General features: G+C 44.6%; 1 protein-coding gene across 2 annotated transcripts in view; it reads left to right on the forward strand.

Moving 5' to 3' along the window:
* The window catches only part of CFAP206 (cilia and flagella associated protein 206), a 93,951-nt gene extending 81,617 nt beyond the window's left edge, over window positions 1–12,334 (forward strand). For both annotated transcript variants that reach the window (XM_068279393.1, XM_068279394.1), the window contains exons 13-17: window positions 576–774; window positions 3,266–3,406; window positions 3,637–3,830; window positions 8,578–8,721; window positions 11,875–12,334. In XM_068279393.1, coding sequence (XP_068135494.1) covers window positions 576–774; window positions 3,266–3,406; window positions 3,637–3,830; window positions 8,578–8,721; window positions 11,875–12,108 — 912 coding nt within the window. In that variant the 3' untranslated portion in view covers window positions 12,109–12,334. The remainder of the gene's footprint in view (window positions 1–575; window positions 775–3,265; window positions 3,407–3,636; window positions 3,831–8,577; window positions 8,722–11,874) is intronic.
* Window positions 12,335–16,180: the final 3,846 nt, after the last annotated feature.

The raw sequence follows: 16,180 nt of genomic DNA on the forward strand, positions 1-16,180 counted from the left end.
AGTCTCTTGTTCTGGTGCATGAATGATCTGTGTATGTATAATCTTCTGAATACCTGTGGAGCCACACACAGCCTCCCAAGCCTCCCAGGTCTCCATCATTTATGTGCCCCCCGGGCCGTGCAGAGTGTAGGCAGCAGAGCTTACACTAGCCTGTCTGCCAGCGCGAGTCTTTTCATCACCACTGGGTGCTCCTCCCTGTGTCTTCTCTTCCGGGGCACCTGTGTCACATGACGTGATAAACACTAGAGGCTGAACACTAGAGGTACGGGGTATGTACCGTACCTGACCACCAGAGGCCGAATACTAGAGGCACCGTGGCATTATAACATCAACTGTTCAAAGCTGGGTCACTTGCAAGATGTAAAAATAGCCCCGCCACCAATGTTCCATGCAGCTCCCATCATCTGACAGGCATCATGAGCCGCATGGTGATTGGCTGCCAGGCATACTGCTACACACGAGGAGTGAGGAGGACCTGTCCTGCTCCTGGAAGCAGGTACTATAGAACCAATCAGAGGACAATGCTCCATTATTTATAAGATTTGCAGATAACAGATTATAATTGTCTTTTTCAGCCTCTATTTATTTCACTGGCTAAATTATGGAACAGCTTCCAGGATGAAATTGTCATGTTAAGCGTCCTTAGCAATATGACCACCAACCTACAGCCATTTCTGGGCCTCCATGAGGAGCTTTTTCCTGCTGATGTCATCCAGCCACTAGTGAGTGATATAACTGTGCCAACTGATGAGGAACGCATTAAACAAAGTGAAGGTAATGCATTGCTAGGTTCACCTGAGTGTTACCTCTTATGTAAACAACTTTCTCTGCCTTTTATCTGCTGTGCTTCTAATAAGTCCTTTGAACAGTCAGAAACCAAGAAAAAAACAGTATACAACTGTGAGGAGATAACAGGAAAGTAAACTTCCTAATGCTGGGAATACACAATGATTTTTTTAATTATTTTTTTTTTAGCAGATTTACTTTCCGATTTATTTTCTGATCCTTTTTCTGATTTCCATTCACTTCTATGAGAAAATTAAAAATCGGATCGGACCTGTCTGAAATTATCGAGCTATCTATCTGCCAACGAAAACTCATGGTGTATTCCCAGCATAAGGGCCGGTTTCCACTGAGCCCGCCGGCACCTGCAGAGATGCGAGTAAGCATCTGAATCCCTGTAGTTGCGCCATACATGGCTATAGGGATTTGGATCTGTGAAACGAAAAACTGCTGCATGCCGTCCAGAATCGCACCGGCATGTGATTGGGATGGCATGCTATTGCTGGAATAGACAGTGTCTTGCTGTGCCACCCCTAAGAGTCCATTTCCACTACTGCTAAATACGCAGAATTTCCCCGCGTGCGGGCTGGACAGGGAAAGCCTGCCTATTCAACCAATAGCTTTGCCGCTCGAATAGCATGCTGGTGCAATTCAGACGGCATGCTGCAGTTTACTACAGCACGCATTCAAATCCCTATATCCATGCATAGCACAGCAATAGCATTTTGACTGCAGCTTCACAACAGCACAGGTGCTGCATCTGATTCATAAACGGGCACGGCACCCCAGTGGAAATAGGCCCTTAGGCTCAGATCCCACTTTCTGCAAAAATGCACCCGGTTTTGCAGCTCAGGGGAACACAAAAAAGTGGATCCTAGTGTTGAAAATAGGATCCACGTTGCATCAGATGGAATGCAAAGTGCCGACTGGCTACGTTTTTCCGGATGAGTGGATAGCCACCAATGGTGCAAAGCATGTGCTTCTGACTGTAGCGTTCAAATGGTGCAAATGTTTTCTAAACGTGGCTGATATCATGCAGTTTTGATTTTGGGTACATTTTAGAACACCCAGATATATTTCTGATCCTTTTTGTCATAAAGCTATAAATATTCTCTATTTTCTTTTTGTAGTTGAGGGGAAGCAGAGGCAGATAGATCTGGAAAAAACGGGTCATACTCGTACACTTTATGGAACCGATTTGTAATAAATAAAAAAGCAGTGAATGAAAATTTACTTATTTGTTGTTGTTGTGTGATGCCCACTGCAATCATGGTCTAAAGCAGTGTTTCTCAACATTTCATGGCTATGTACCCATTGTAAAAGTCTGTGCTGGCCCAGTACCCCCTGGAATGGTAAAGATTATCTCATGTACCCCTTGATACAGATATATTTAATAGTAGTACATGGTAATCTATTCTGAACAGTTCCAAAGCATTTTCTATTGCTTATAATTAGTTAAAATACTAGTTTGATGTTTTTTATATAGGATTTATTATTTTCTGTAAAATATATCAAGCCCAAGTGGACCCATCAGAAGTACTCCCTAGTGTATGTGTACCACACATTGAGAGCCTAGGGCCTAAATTGATGATCCATTTATTTGAACCTGGTCACCAATTGCCAGTTGCATCCATTACCTTTCACTAGAAAAAGTAGTGGAATGTGGCTTATTGACATATGCAAGTGGCAATGGACCTGATGCACTGAAGTACAGTAAAGTTGCCGTGCGCAGAGCGCATTGCTATTGTAACACATGGGGTAACGTGCATTACCATAGCAAAGCACGTGTTACCGCAGTAATTCATGTGCCGTTAATGGGTTAACGGCCCTTGCTCCCCCTGCACTAGCAATGGTAAAATTGTTGTGCGCTTCCTACGCATGGCAACTTTACTGTACTTTAGTGCATCAGGCACAATCTGCGGAAAACTTGTGAACAGCAGATTTAAAACAAACATCACTGTTTTCCGGTGTAGATTTTTAAAACTAGAAAAAATCTGGTAGTTCATAAAGTGGATATCTGGCTGATCATCCCTTTAACAGTAGTTTAGTATGGCTACATTTATAAAGTCAACCTGTTTCCAGAATCTGAAGTAAACCAAAACGTGTGCTGCAGAAGCTATGATACAGATGGCAACCTGTACATTAAAATGTTACATTCATACTCCCATATTCCATTCAAATTAGGGAATCCCTGTATTGGAATTGTACACGGTGCCGTCTGTATGAGTGCTTTATGTCTGATTTCTCTGTAGTTTTTCTTTATTCTGAAATGGAACCAGTAAAAGCCCCACCACCCAACTTTACACAACTGAAAGGATCTGCTGCTAACGTTTCTTCCATATTCCACAGACTATCTTCAGAGTTCTTGCATAGTCCATGCCTTCAGGGGCCGTTGTATATCATTCGTTGGATTTAAGGTTTGGATGTTGTAGTCTCAATTTTACCATTTATTAATGAGCTAATGTTTTGTTTCTTCACTCAGGTATACATATAAGACCCTCTGATTTCCCCACACATGAATGGTATTTCCCTGAGAACACCTCGAACTATGAACGTCTCCCTATTCAGTACCATGGATTTTGTGGCTTTACTATTGCAGCAAAAGATGGTCTCTTGTTACCAGGTGTGACAATATTGTGACTGTAATGTGGTACAAAAGGAAGGGAAGCAGTTTTAAATTGTGTTCTTTACTTTGTAGTTACTAGCAATAACATTTCCTATTCTGCATCTTAGCCAACAGTTTCATACGCAATTCAATGCTTTTGGTATATTGTGGGGCATAAATATGTTCATGGCAGTACAGTAGGTCTTTACAAATATGAAATTCATACTAACATATTTCATTTTAATTAGGAAATCCCAGTATTGGCATTCTGAAACACAGGGAGAGGTATTATGTCTTTTGCTCTAAAGAGGCTGCCTCCATGTTTGCTCAGGATCCAGATCACTACATCAGTTTAATTGGAGAGAAAGCTAAACAGTGTGCAGAACTCATTCAGCTATTAGAGCTGCACCAGCAATTTGCATCCATCACCCCTTATTCCCAGGTAAGGAAACTGTATATAAGTTCTACACCATCTGTTTGCACAAACTATGCATATAAATGGCTCTAGCTTTTACACAGGGCGCCAATTTGGTGTCATGGGGCATCCCTCTCCTGGGGCAGCATCATGCAGCACCCTGATCATCGCAATTGTGCCACATTCCTCATTTTTCTGGCAATTATGATTCTCATTTACTGGAATGGTCATGAAAAATCACGATTGCAATCGCTAGGTGATTGCATTCACGATTTGTGATTCCAAGTGGGAACAGGACTTAAGGAGTTGTAGCTGCAGTGTTGACCTCAAAAAGTTAAAGGAAACCTGAAGTAGGAGAGATATGGAGGCAGACATTTATTTCCTTTTAAAGAATGCAAAATCCCTGCCTGTCCTGTTTCTCTGCCTCTAATACTTTTATCTATAGGCCCTGAACAAGCATACAGATCAGACGTTTCTGACTGGAGTGTGACTGGATTAGTTGTATGCTTGTTTCAGGTGTGTGATTCAGATAGATACTACTGATGACAGAAAGACCAGCAGGATGCCGGGCAACTGGTATAGTTTAAAAGGAAATAAATATGGCCGCCTTCATGTCACTCTCACTTCCGGTTTCCTTTAAACTTTCAGCAGGACAAGGAGAAGGTATGTAGTATCAGCTTAGAGCTCACAAGGAAAGACTGGATGCTGCCCCCTACCTGCTCCTCCCTGACTACCTACAGTCGTGTTGAGTGGTCATAGTATGCAGTAGTTAATACTTACCAAGGAATGACAAACCGTGAACTGGTGACAGGGTCATCATGGGCATCCAAAGCTCTGCTTAGCATGAGGATGGGCTTATCCTACAGAAGAGCTACTGCAGCACATTGCTGAAGACTATGGCAGAATGTTGCCAGAACTCATAGTGCATCACAGGTTGCTCTGTATATAGTACTGTGTAGCCGCAAACCAGTTAGAGTGCCACTGCCTGTACTGATCACTGTCCTTCACAAAAACATCTACAGTGTAAAGTCTGTAATAGTTATGCCATCCGAATCAATCATTGTTGGAATATGGTGGCTACAATAGCTTTTTATTTAGAAGTTGCCTTAGGGCTCTTTCACACTACAGGCAGCGGTAAAAGGCTAAAATGCTGCGTTTTGGCTGCAGGAGTTTTTAAGGCGTTTTAATACCATATTTATTTCCTTTTAAACTATACCAGTTGCCCGGCATCCTGCTGGTCTTTCTGTCATCATTAGTATCTGTCTGAATCACACACCTATCAATTGTAATGAGAAATGCCGCGGTCAGCCCTAAAAAAAAGCTCCTGGGAGCTTCAAAACTCAATGCTCCAAAATGCAGTGTTAAGTGTGAAAGGTAAAATGAAAGTCTATGGACTTTAATTTTACCTTGTAAAAAGCCAACTATGGCCGTGGCGTTAAAACGCCAAAAAAGGCCTCTAGTGTAAAAGGGCCGTGACAGTCATTCATCCCGTTACAAAAGTTAACCTTCTTAAAACAGAAGGTATTTGCGATTAATTAGGTTTGAGTGAGCATATGTTTCCCACGATGTATCACTGCTGAATATGCAAATCACCCTTTGTTATATCTGTACGCTAAACACACCTCCAGAACTGCTGGAATACAATGATGTTCCAGCTTGTTAATTATACAGAGCCACAATAATCCAACATGTATACAGACTGTTTCGGATTAGTTGATCCTCATCAGTGCATGGCATGGATTACTGTGGCTCTATGGGGTAGGACTTGAAACCCCCAGAGTTACAGATTGCCCAGCAAGCTCATGGTGAACTACAGTTCCGGTTCATCATCAGGGCCGGATTTGTACTCTCCAGTGCCCTAGGCCTGCTGTCACCAACCCCCCCCCCCCCCCCCCCCCAAAAATAAATTGTCCAACACTCTGACTAGCGATCATTGGTGTGAATGGGCTCATCTCAGTTGTGCTGCTCTGCCTCCCATTCAACAAATAATTCCTGTAATTTGCGCTCCTGCCCGAATGTGCACAGCAGCCGATAGTGTTCTGGGCATGCATACTTGAGAAATGACGCTGATGTATGACCGGTACTTGTCAAGAATGCATAACACTGTACCGGCCTCGGTTGCTGTGCACATCTGGGCAGGAGCGAGAAATTACAGGGAGCGCAAGTGGCCAGAGCATGCGCTGCTTCTTTGTCCTCTGTGCGCCTGGCTGCAGTCGGAGCCACAAACAGGTGGCAGGGCAATGCAATGGAGAAAAGCCCGTTCAAAACAGAAAAACAGAGAACATGTAAGTAGCAAACATCCTGTCAAGACCCACTTTGGATGTTCTGTTGTAATTACAGTGGACCTGAACTCAGAACTTCCTCTTTGCTCTAAAAGATACGCAACAACATAACCTTTCAATAAAAACATTTTTGTTACAGCTGATACAAATCCTGCAATAAATCTGCAGTGTGTCTACTTCCTGCTTTTATGGAAGCAGACATTTTTAACATCCTGTGCTTTCAAATGAGCTTAGCTGTTGTGGCAGTAAGGTGACACAGTGTAGAGATCAAATTACAACTTGTGACACAGAGGAGGGGGAATTAGACAGGCTCTCTAAATACATACAGGGTACATATCTCTGTTTTCCTTCTGTCCTGTGCAAGAGTTCAGCTCCACTTTAAAGCATCTAAATGACATTTATTTATATTTGCTGAAAAATCTATGCATCTCTTTTGAATGCTGAATGTACATATGGTGGTGTGCTCTAACATATTGGCAGTATACGGGAACAAAGTCTGAAGAAGGCTTATTTAAATTGCCTTTAAAACTTTTTTTTAGGGTAAATGAGGCATGTAGCATCATGTTTTTTTAATGATGTGGGGACTTAAAATCCCTCTCTCTCTCAGATGGGAAATCCGAGTTTGCTCGGACAGTGCTATTCAGATTTTAAAAAATATCCGAATTGCTATTCAAAGTTCGGATAGTGGAAAAAGTTCAGATTATCTGGGTAGTTCCGATACCCAAATATTGGATGAGCACCACTACAGGTATTTAAAATGACAGTTTAGCAATGAAAGGGAAGAAAACACCATGTTTTATCCTGCAGTCTCATAGATGGTAGGAGGACAGAAAATGAGTCAGGAAAGAGTTAAGGAAGAGAAGCGACCACTGCTACTAGGAAAAAAAAAAAGAAAGACCGTCATAAATTAGGATTAGATAAATTAACAACTGCTGGGGTCAGTGTCAAAGCTGTAAAAGAGGTGAAGAAACTGCAGAGCTCTCTGATGTTTGGGAATGCCTGCATTAAAACTCAGCGGAACTTCGTTCTATCTGCTTTGTAATGTAAATCTCTGGTATTTCTCACATCGAGCTGTAAGTCTATCATACAAAGAAAGGAATGGATTATCAGGTGACCGTTATGATTGATCCTGATTGTTTTAACACATCAGGAAGTGAGAGAGAGATGCAGGGATTGGGGAACTCTGGAATTCAGCTATTAGTGCAGAGCAGGGCGCTGGATGGCTGCGCTGCGGGACCAGAAGAGATGATTTACTTTGACATATGACCTCTTCTCTCTCCAAGTCATGCCGCCCTTCTTATCTTATCTAATTTTATCGCCCTAGGCCGTGGCCTTTCTGGCCTTTCAAGAAATCCGGCCCTGTTCATCATGAGCTTGCTGGGCAATCTCACTACTTGAGAACAAGAGGCGATTGAAGCAGGGCCGGATTTACCATAAGGCATTGTAGGAATGTGCCTACAAGCGCCTGATGATGAAAAGGTGGCTCACTCTGCTCCCCCAGTGTCTCCCTCCCTCCTTTCCTATGCAGAGTCCCGAGCAGAGCATAAACGAGAGGTTATTCACCTGGCTCTCTGCATTGCACTAACAAAATCTCTCTTCAGCCGTGGGCATCTTAAGCTACCTAATACTTGGGAGCACCTAAAGCTACTTAAAGGTAATATCCAAGAAGTTTTTTAAAAAAATCCACTTACCTGGGGCTTCCTCCAGCCCCTGTCAGCTGTCCTGTGCCCTCGCCGCACCACCGCTTCCTGCTGGTGGCTGGGATCCCCTCCAGTGCAAGATGCCAACCTCAGCAGGTCAGCATCTACTGTGCCTGCGCGAGAGCCACTCACGGCGCTGACGTCATCTCGGGCATACTCCGCAGGCTCAGTAGTTCTGCGCCTGTGCAGTACACTCGAGATGCCATCAGCGCCACAGTGAGCAGCTCTCGTGCACTAGATGCCGACCTGCTAAGGTAGGCATCGTGCACTGGAGGTACCCCTGGTCACCGGCGGGAAGCGGAGGTACGGTGAGGGCATAAGACGTCTGACGGGCTGGAGGGAAGCCTCAGGTAAGTAGATTTTTTTTTTGCAACTCCTCAGACATTCCCTTTAAAATTAAGGGTACTTCTTGTTACCTAATACTAAGGGGCACCTGTAACTACCTACGCCAGGCAGAGTAAGTAGAGGGGGAGATGAAAGCTGGGCCAGCCAGCACACTTGCAGTGCACTTTGACGGGGGTTTGTGGGTTCGTGGTGGGCGAAGTCTAGGGTGCCAGGACATCCGTACCTATAGGCTTCTGTGTGGTAAATACTGGCCTGGATTCAAGTTAAACGCCTCAACCTGTGTCTTTGTTAAGTTCTAAAATTTCTAAAATAGTGATGAAAGACAAGTTTAATTTTCCACCATATATAACTGGATTTACTTGTTTGAAATAAAAACATAGGCATTCAGTGTTCGGCTAGAAGTATGTCTGTATTCTGACACTCTTGCTAATGATTATTTATTGCCAGGCTCAAGCTGCTGAGAAGCTGCTAATGAAACCCATCACCAAGTGTAACAGCGGCACACAGACTGACACACACTTCATGGAATCCAACATTGTCAAATCCTACGAGTGGAACGAGTGGGAGCTGCGCAGAAAAGCAATTAAACTGGTTTGTACCGATTTGTTATGAGGTGCTGAAGCTTATCACCGGACAGACATAAAGAACACTGATAACATACAGTATGTATGAAATGTCTTATTTGCCAATAGCAATTCTGTTCATGCAGTGTTCTGGTTCCTATAGCTGGGACCCAGCAGCACTACCAGTGTAATCAGATATGTGCCCACTCATTGTATATTCAGCAGCTATGCAGCACAACCTAGGCAAAACCTCATCTTCAGCCTCCTAAATGGACAGTGAGGATGAGCTGCATAGAGATGAATCGGGAGTCCATTGTGCAGCTGTTAGCCCTGTTAAAGTCTGCGACTGGCTTAGTTGTGGACTACTGCTCATGTGTGCCTCATCAATCGCAGTTCTATGATCTGGAGACTTCTGCGCATGCACTATTGCAAGTTTTATGCATTGTGCATGCACAAAATTATCGTCGTCTTGAGAGCACAATCAAGGGGGGGGGGGGGGGGGTTGAGTTGGGTGGGTTAACTTTTGGGGGATTCTGGATCACACCCCATGGGGTGAATGTGGCACAACTGGGGGGACCAGGAAGACACCAAGGGACAAGCCCCTGGTAAGTGAAACTAAACTTTTTCACTCACTTAATGTATACTTAAGCCATCGAAGCTAAATTACATGCCACAGAAGAAATGGTCCACACTAGTTCAAGCTGATCCAGAACTTTATTAGAAATGTATCATAGGTCACAAAAAGCTGACATGTTTTGGTCTCACAAGACCTTAATTATAGCTGTGCGGACCATTTCTTCTGTGGCATATATCTCTTGGACTCAGTCTCCGGGTACCAGCATTGTTCTTTACGGGGGTGAGCGGTTCTTCTACTATTCAAAGCTAAATGACAGTCATAACATACAATATAAATCTGTTTCCTATCTCCCTTTTCTATTACACTTGTATTTTTCATAAAAAGATGTAGTCTCTGTTAAAATCTCAATTTTCACTCCCATGTCACAGTGCTGAAAGCAGTCATTGCATCTATAATTCATATTCTGTTCTGTCAGGGGGAATTGTACATGAGAAAAGTAGTCTGGTGTTTAGGATTAGTGTAGATGTCATACCAGTCATCCAGATGAAACCCTTGCTATGTCCAATCTTATCTTCTGCTGTCATCACATCAAAGGAAAATCCCCTACACACCAGGTTGTGAGTGCAACACAACTTCCTCGGTATACATTTTATAAGAATAGAAGTTAGATAATGAAAAACAGATCTAACAAAAATCTGTAAGGCCTCATTCACACATAAAATCGCAAACTAAAGCTTTTTGCGTTTTTGTGCGTTCCCCCCCCCCCCCCCCCGCTTGCGACATTCCACTGCGCTCTGCGTTTCTGGTAGAAGCGCTTTTCCAGAGTGGTTTTGTAATACACTTCCTGATGCAAAAACACCCCAAAAATGGTACAAGCACCGCTTTCCAATTGCAAAGTTGGCGCAACGCGCTGATATGAACCTTCTCATAGAGATTCATTGCACAAGCGTTTTATGGGTGATTTTGAAAATCGCCTGCGCTTGAAAAAAGGGCAAAAACGTCCTTAGTGTGAACGAGCTCTCAAAGGAGATTGTTTTGAGTGATATTTGATCATCTTGCATATTGAACACTGATCAGGGTATGCCATTGCACAGGAGACTGAGTTGTGTATTGGCCATGGCCAGGAGTAGCTCAAGCACAAGGCTCCGTAGCTCTTGTATTGCAGAAAGCAGCTGCTGGTAGAGAGATAATGCATCTGATCTCTGCTGCAATGTGGCAAGATGGTAACTGACTGATATCAGGTAAATATTGATCATTTACATCTAAAAAGTGTATGCCCTGCACAAGTCTATAGGAAAACACTGACTGGTATTCTGGGAGTGTTTTCTTGTTTGCAGTACAGTATGTTGAAGAGTCATTCATATAGGCAGTGGCCCTTATTCAATTCCCTTTTTCTCCTACGTTATCTCCCAGGACATCATTTTTAATCTGCTGTTTAAAATGACTTTTCTACACTTTGAAATGTTTTTCAATTGCAAAGCTATTTTAAACAGAAGATGAAAAATTATTAGGAGAAAACTTAGGAGAAAAATTAATTGGATAAGGGCCAACGTGCCAGATGTAATAAACTGCATAAAGTTGCCGTGTGCTGAGAGCACAGTTTTACCATTAATCAGGGGCGGACTGACCATTAGGGCATTTGGGCATGGACCAAGGGCCCATGGTCAGTAGGACCCGCCCCTGGCACAATTGAGTGGCGGGGGGGGGGGGGGGGGGGCGCAGCAGCGGGGGGAGCTGGCATAGTAGTTACGACTCACCTTCCACCACCGATCCCGCGCAGTCTCTATCTCCTTTCTATCTCCCAGGCATCCATTACGTTGGTAAAGGCACCTCACTGTGATGACATGACCTCATGTTATCACAGGGGGCGCTGTTACCAATGTGACAAACACCGGGAGAGGAAGGAGATTGAGGCTGAGGGGAACGGCGGCGGAAGGTGAGTTGTAACTGCTATGCCCGATCCCCTCGCCACTGTGGGGCACCTACCTATCTAACCTATACTGTGGGCACATACCTATCTAACCTATAGTGCGGGAACCTACCTATCTAATCTATACTGGGGGCACCTACCTATCTAACCTATACTGGGAGAACCTACCGATCTAACCTATACTGGGGGCAACTGTGCTGGCTACCTATATTGGAGGCACCTACGCTTCCACCACGCAAGCAAGTGTGGCTTGCGGATGTTCGGGGCCCCATAATCACCTATTGCCCGGGGGCCCCATGAGTTGTCAGTCCACCCCTGCCATTTATACCACTGGTGGAGCACCGACCATTAACCCGTTAGTGCCATGGGCATTACCAAGGTAACGCCGGTGGTGCTAACGGGGTTAACAGATGGTGTTCCACCACTGATAATAATGGTAAAATTGCCATGCACAACTTAACGTAGTGTATTGCACCCGGCTTAATGAGAGATAACTCATGAGAATGCATCAGTGCATCGCAGTCCAGGTGAGATGGCTCATGGAATAGGTTTTGTGCATCAAGATCCTTCTTTGTCGTTACTTGCTCTTCACAGGCCATAGAATAAATCTACTGAATGCATTTGTCATAATATGGAATATTTAGTCTATCTATAATGGCACTTTTATTTTTCAGACTAATTTGCGACAGAAAGTGACACATTCTATGCAGACACATGGAAGTCATATGAGAAGAGAGAACTTCACTCAGGTGTATCTTCCGAAACAAGTGGGCACACAGACCAAACGGGATGGTGCAAGCAATGTCCCCAAACCACACATCTTTCTAGCTGGACTTCGCGGATGTGGGTTTTCAAAGCCCACAAATATGGTTAAAGTGAATCTAACTAGAGATGTTGAAGAGAGTTAAAGATCTTATGTGACAATGTGTACTTTTGAAGTAACAAGATTTTAATATTGGAGTTTCAGCTGCAAGCAGCATGCAGTTATCAGAAGTACAAGACCATATTGATCAGTGTGGTGGTTCTAGTCCTTCCTATTGTAGCAGGTTTCAACACTAAATAGTAATTAAAAAAGATGCCTTGCAATTAAACCAAAATAAATGTGCATGCTATTTGTTAATGTCGGACAGACAACTGCCTTAATATTTATTTTGTGCTTAAAGGTTTTGAATGATTCAGAGGAAGTATGTGTCCTGCTTGGTTTCATATGTCCGTGTGCCTGCATTTTATACTGTAATTTTCACACCCATACTTCCAGTGAAAAAGACAGAGCCTGTCACGTAAAGCCCCATCTTAAAGGGACACTTAAGTCAAACAAAAAAAATGAGTTTTACTCACCTGGGGCTTCCAATAGCCCCCTGCAGCTGTCCGGTGCCCTCGCCGTCTCCCTCCGATCCTCCTGGCCCCGCTGGCAGCCACTTCCTGTTTCGGTGACAGGAGCTGACAGGCTGGGGATGCGAGTGATTCTTCGCGTTCCTGGCCACAATAGCGCCATCTATGTTGCTATAGCATATATCATATACCATATAGCAGCATAGAGGGTGCTAATGTGTCTGGGAATGCGAAGAATCACTCGCGTCCCCAGCCTGTCAGCTCCTGTCACCGAAACAGGAAGTGGCTGCCGGCGGGGCCAGGAGGATCAGAGGGAGATGGCGAGGGTACCGGACAGCTGCAGGGGGCTATTGGAATCCCTAGGTGAGTAAAACTCATTTTTTTTTGTTTGACTTAAGTTTCCCTTTAATGCTACATGGATCTTAAGGGTTAATAACTCACCATATTACCTGTAATTCATTAATGTCAGAAACTCGGCCCACTCCTTGCAAATCCAACGTAACTATTCTTTTATAAAGTCTCCCGAAGCTCTGCCCCCCCAACCTGCGTTGCCGTGACTTTCCCCCAACTCAGCCGCCATGGCCTAATTAGTGGCTGCCGAGCAGGGTGCGGGCTGCAGCAATGTAGATGGGGTGGCCAGAGCTTTGGAAGACTCTGAAAAGAAATGGCTGCAACTGTCTTGCGGATGGAGGGGGCAGAGCTTTTCCTGTCTAATTACATCCCAGCAGGTAAGTTATTAACCCTGAGACCCACCTTGGTAGCATTAAGACAGCCTTACATAACAGGCTGTGTCTTATTCACTGGAAGTACTCTTTCAATATTGTTGTCTTACACTAGATCAGAGTTCCCCAACCCTGTCCTCAAGGCCCACCAACAGTGCATGTTTTGTATAGATCCACAGAGGTAGTTAATCGGCTCTGCTGCAACACTTATTACCCCACCTGTGATTGCGTGTGGTTTCCTGCAAAACATGTACTGTTGGTGGGTCTTGAGGACAGAGTTGGGGAACTCTGCACTAGATGATAGCCTTCTACGGATACTGCATGCCTCAGTAATGAACATTTTGATGAACAAGGCCAGAGTTATACTTTTCTGCCCCTAGGCCAACCTTCTTGAGGCTGCTCTTTCACGTGCAGCAGTCAGTCTTACATTGCATGTGCAGCCTTCCTTTTATGTGTAAAATCCAAGTACAGGAGCCCCTTGCTCGATCTGGGAAATGTGGGCGTTTGCAGGCAAAAGGAAACTTGGGTTCCACATAATTGTTCCGTGCTACACAAAAAACTGCAAAATGCATTCAAATTGACTTCACCGCCAGGTACAGGCAGGTAAATTGATTGGTAAATTATGTGCTAACATGCCCCTTAATTTCCATGAAAATAGTGATTTTCAGTAAAATAAACGCAAATTATCGCACAAATTACAGCATAATTTACTGTATGCGGTAAAACATGACTAAAATATACCAGAATTGCTAAATGTCATTAACACATGCGGTAAATTACCGTACATGCAGTAATTGCCTTGAAAATTGTAATAGATAGCAGAGATACCGCCGCAGAGGCAAGCGGCATGGCGGCTATCTCCGCGTATCAGCCGGCGGCCTCCTGCAGCGCAGTTACATGCTGCTGCTCTGCCTGGTCCTTCTATTGCACATAGATTGAGGGCGACAGGACCTTTATGCGAATAGAAGGGGAGTCAGCTGATCTGCCAAGTCAGCTGTTTCCAACGGTACTTTGGATTGGCTGAGTGGTGTGGGCGGCGCTGCGGGGCATCTCTGTATATATAGTACTAGTCTGTCAGTTGCCCCGTGTCTGCTGTTGCGAATGCTAACGTGTTAGCGCTCAGACCATAGTCAGATCCCAAAGTGTGCTAGAACCAGCTGCTTCCTTTGACTACTCTCCTGCTTGTTGATTCTGTACCTCTGCCCATCTGATTCCGGTTGCCGACTCTGCCTGAACTTAACACTGAATCAGCCTTCTGTCTTTGTACTTTATCTGTCCGTACATTGCCTACTCTGCTTGTCTGACCTTCCTGTCCTCACCAGTGGGCCTAGCCACTGGTGAGCGATCTGTAGTAGCCTTCACCTACTCCTCAGGTGAAGCTCAGCTGCAGCACTGTCTGTAACACCTGCTCCTCAGGTGTCCGCTAGCTGCAGTATAGTCTTAATCACCTGCTCCTCAGGTGACCAGCCTTTGCAGCACTGTCTGTAACACCTGCTCCTCAGGTGTCCACTAGCTGCAGTATAGTCTTAATCGCCTGCTCCTCAGGTGATCATCCTTTGCAGCACAGTCAGTGGTCCCTGCTCCTCAGGTGTCCACTGGCTGCAGTACAGTCTGAATCACCTGCTCCCCAGGTGATCATTGGCTGCAGTACTGTCTGAGTCACCCGCTCCTCGGGAGATCTCCTCTTCCTCATTACTGTTGCACCAAACACTATCTCACATTGGTTGTCCTGTGTCTGGCTATACTAGCATTATTGGTGATTCTGCAGATCACTACATAATCAGGTATAGCATCTGTATTATTGGTGATACTGCAGATCACTAATAATCAGAAAATCTGTTTTGCTGACACCAATCGTTACAGAACAGCAGACCAAACATTATGGACGCACTGCGCAGCCAAGTTGAAGTCCTGACCACCTCGGTGAATAATCTCATCGGGGTGATTAATACCCAACAGACTCAGATCACACAACTGTCTGGGACAGTACGGGTACTTCAAACGGCTGTTGATACAGTGCGATCCCCTCCAGTCTCGGACCTTCGCATGTCCGTACCCGAGAAGTTTTCTGGGCATAGATCTGACTTTCAGAACTTTAGGAATCGTGTGCTATCTTATTTTGAGTTGAGGCCTAACTTGTCAGGAACAGAGCACCAGAGGGTAACATTTATAAAGACCCTCTTGTCAGGAGATTCACAAACATGGGCATATAGACTTTATTCAGAGCATGAGCGTTATCCTCAGTTCAGGAATTTTTTAAGGCCATGGCCGTTATATATGATGATCCGGATATTGCAACCACTGCTGAAAGGAAACTAAAGACCCTCAGGCAGGGTCATAATCCGGTGGAGGTTTATGCTGCAGAATTTAGGAAGTGGGCTGTGTCAGCTAGATGGGGAACATATGCATTGCTAGACTGTTTTCTGTCAGGATTGTCCGATGCAGTCTCTAATTTGATGTTAGGACATCCTGAGCCCAAATCCATAGACGACGCAATTTCTTTGGCCGTACGGGTAGATCGCCGCTTACGCTATCAGAAACAGACCCGTGGCAGAAATGTTGTAAGATCTGTCTCCTATGCCTCCTCTCCACCCTCGTCACCTCCGCATGAGCCGATGCAAATCGGACACTCTAGGTTGACGCAAGTGGAAAAGAATCGCAGAAGGTCAGAAAGACTCTGTCTATACTGTGCTGAGGAGGGTCACATTGTCCAGAATTGCCCTAAGAAGTCGGGAAACGCTGCCGCCTAGGTGTAGTCAGAGGTAATACCCTAGGTGAGCAGTCTTTACCTCTAAACAATAATCGTTTGCTCCTTCCTTGTTCCATTACCTGGGAAGGTCAGACCACACCCACGGAAGCCTTTGTAGACTCCGGCTCTGCAGCCAATTTTATAGACTATGACTTTGTAAAAAAATTGGGGATTCCC

Source organism: Hyperolius riggenbachi, chromosome 4 (genome assembly GCF_040937935.1).
Source record: "Hyperolius riggenbachi isolate aHypRig1 chromosome 4, aHypRig1.pri, whole genome shotgun sequence".
Taxonomy (NCBI): domain Eukaryota; kingdom Metazoa; phylum Chordata; class Amphibia; order Anura; family Hyperoliidae; genus Hyperolius; species Hyperolius riggenbachi.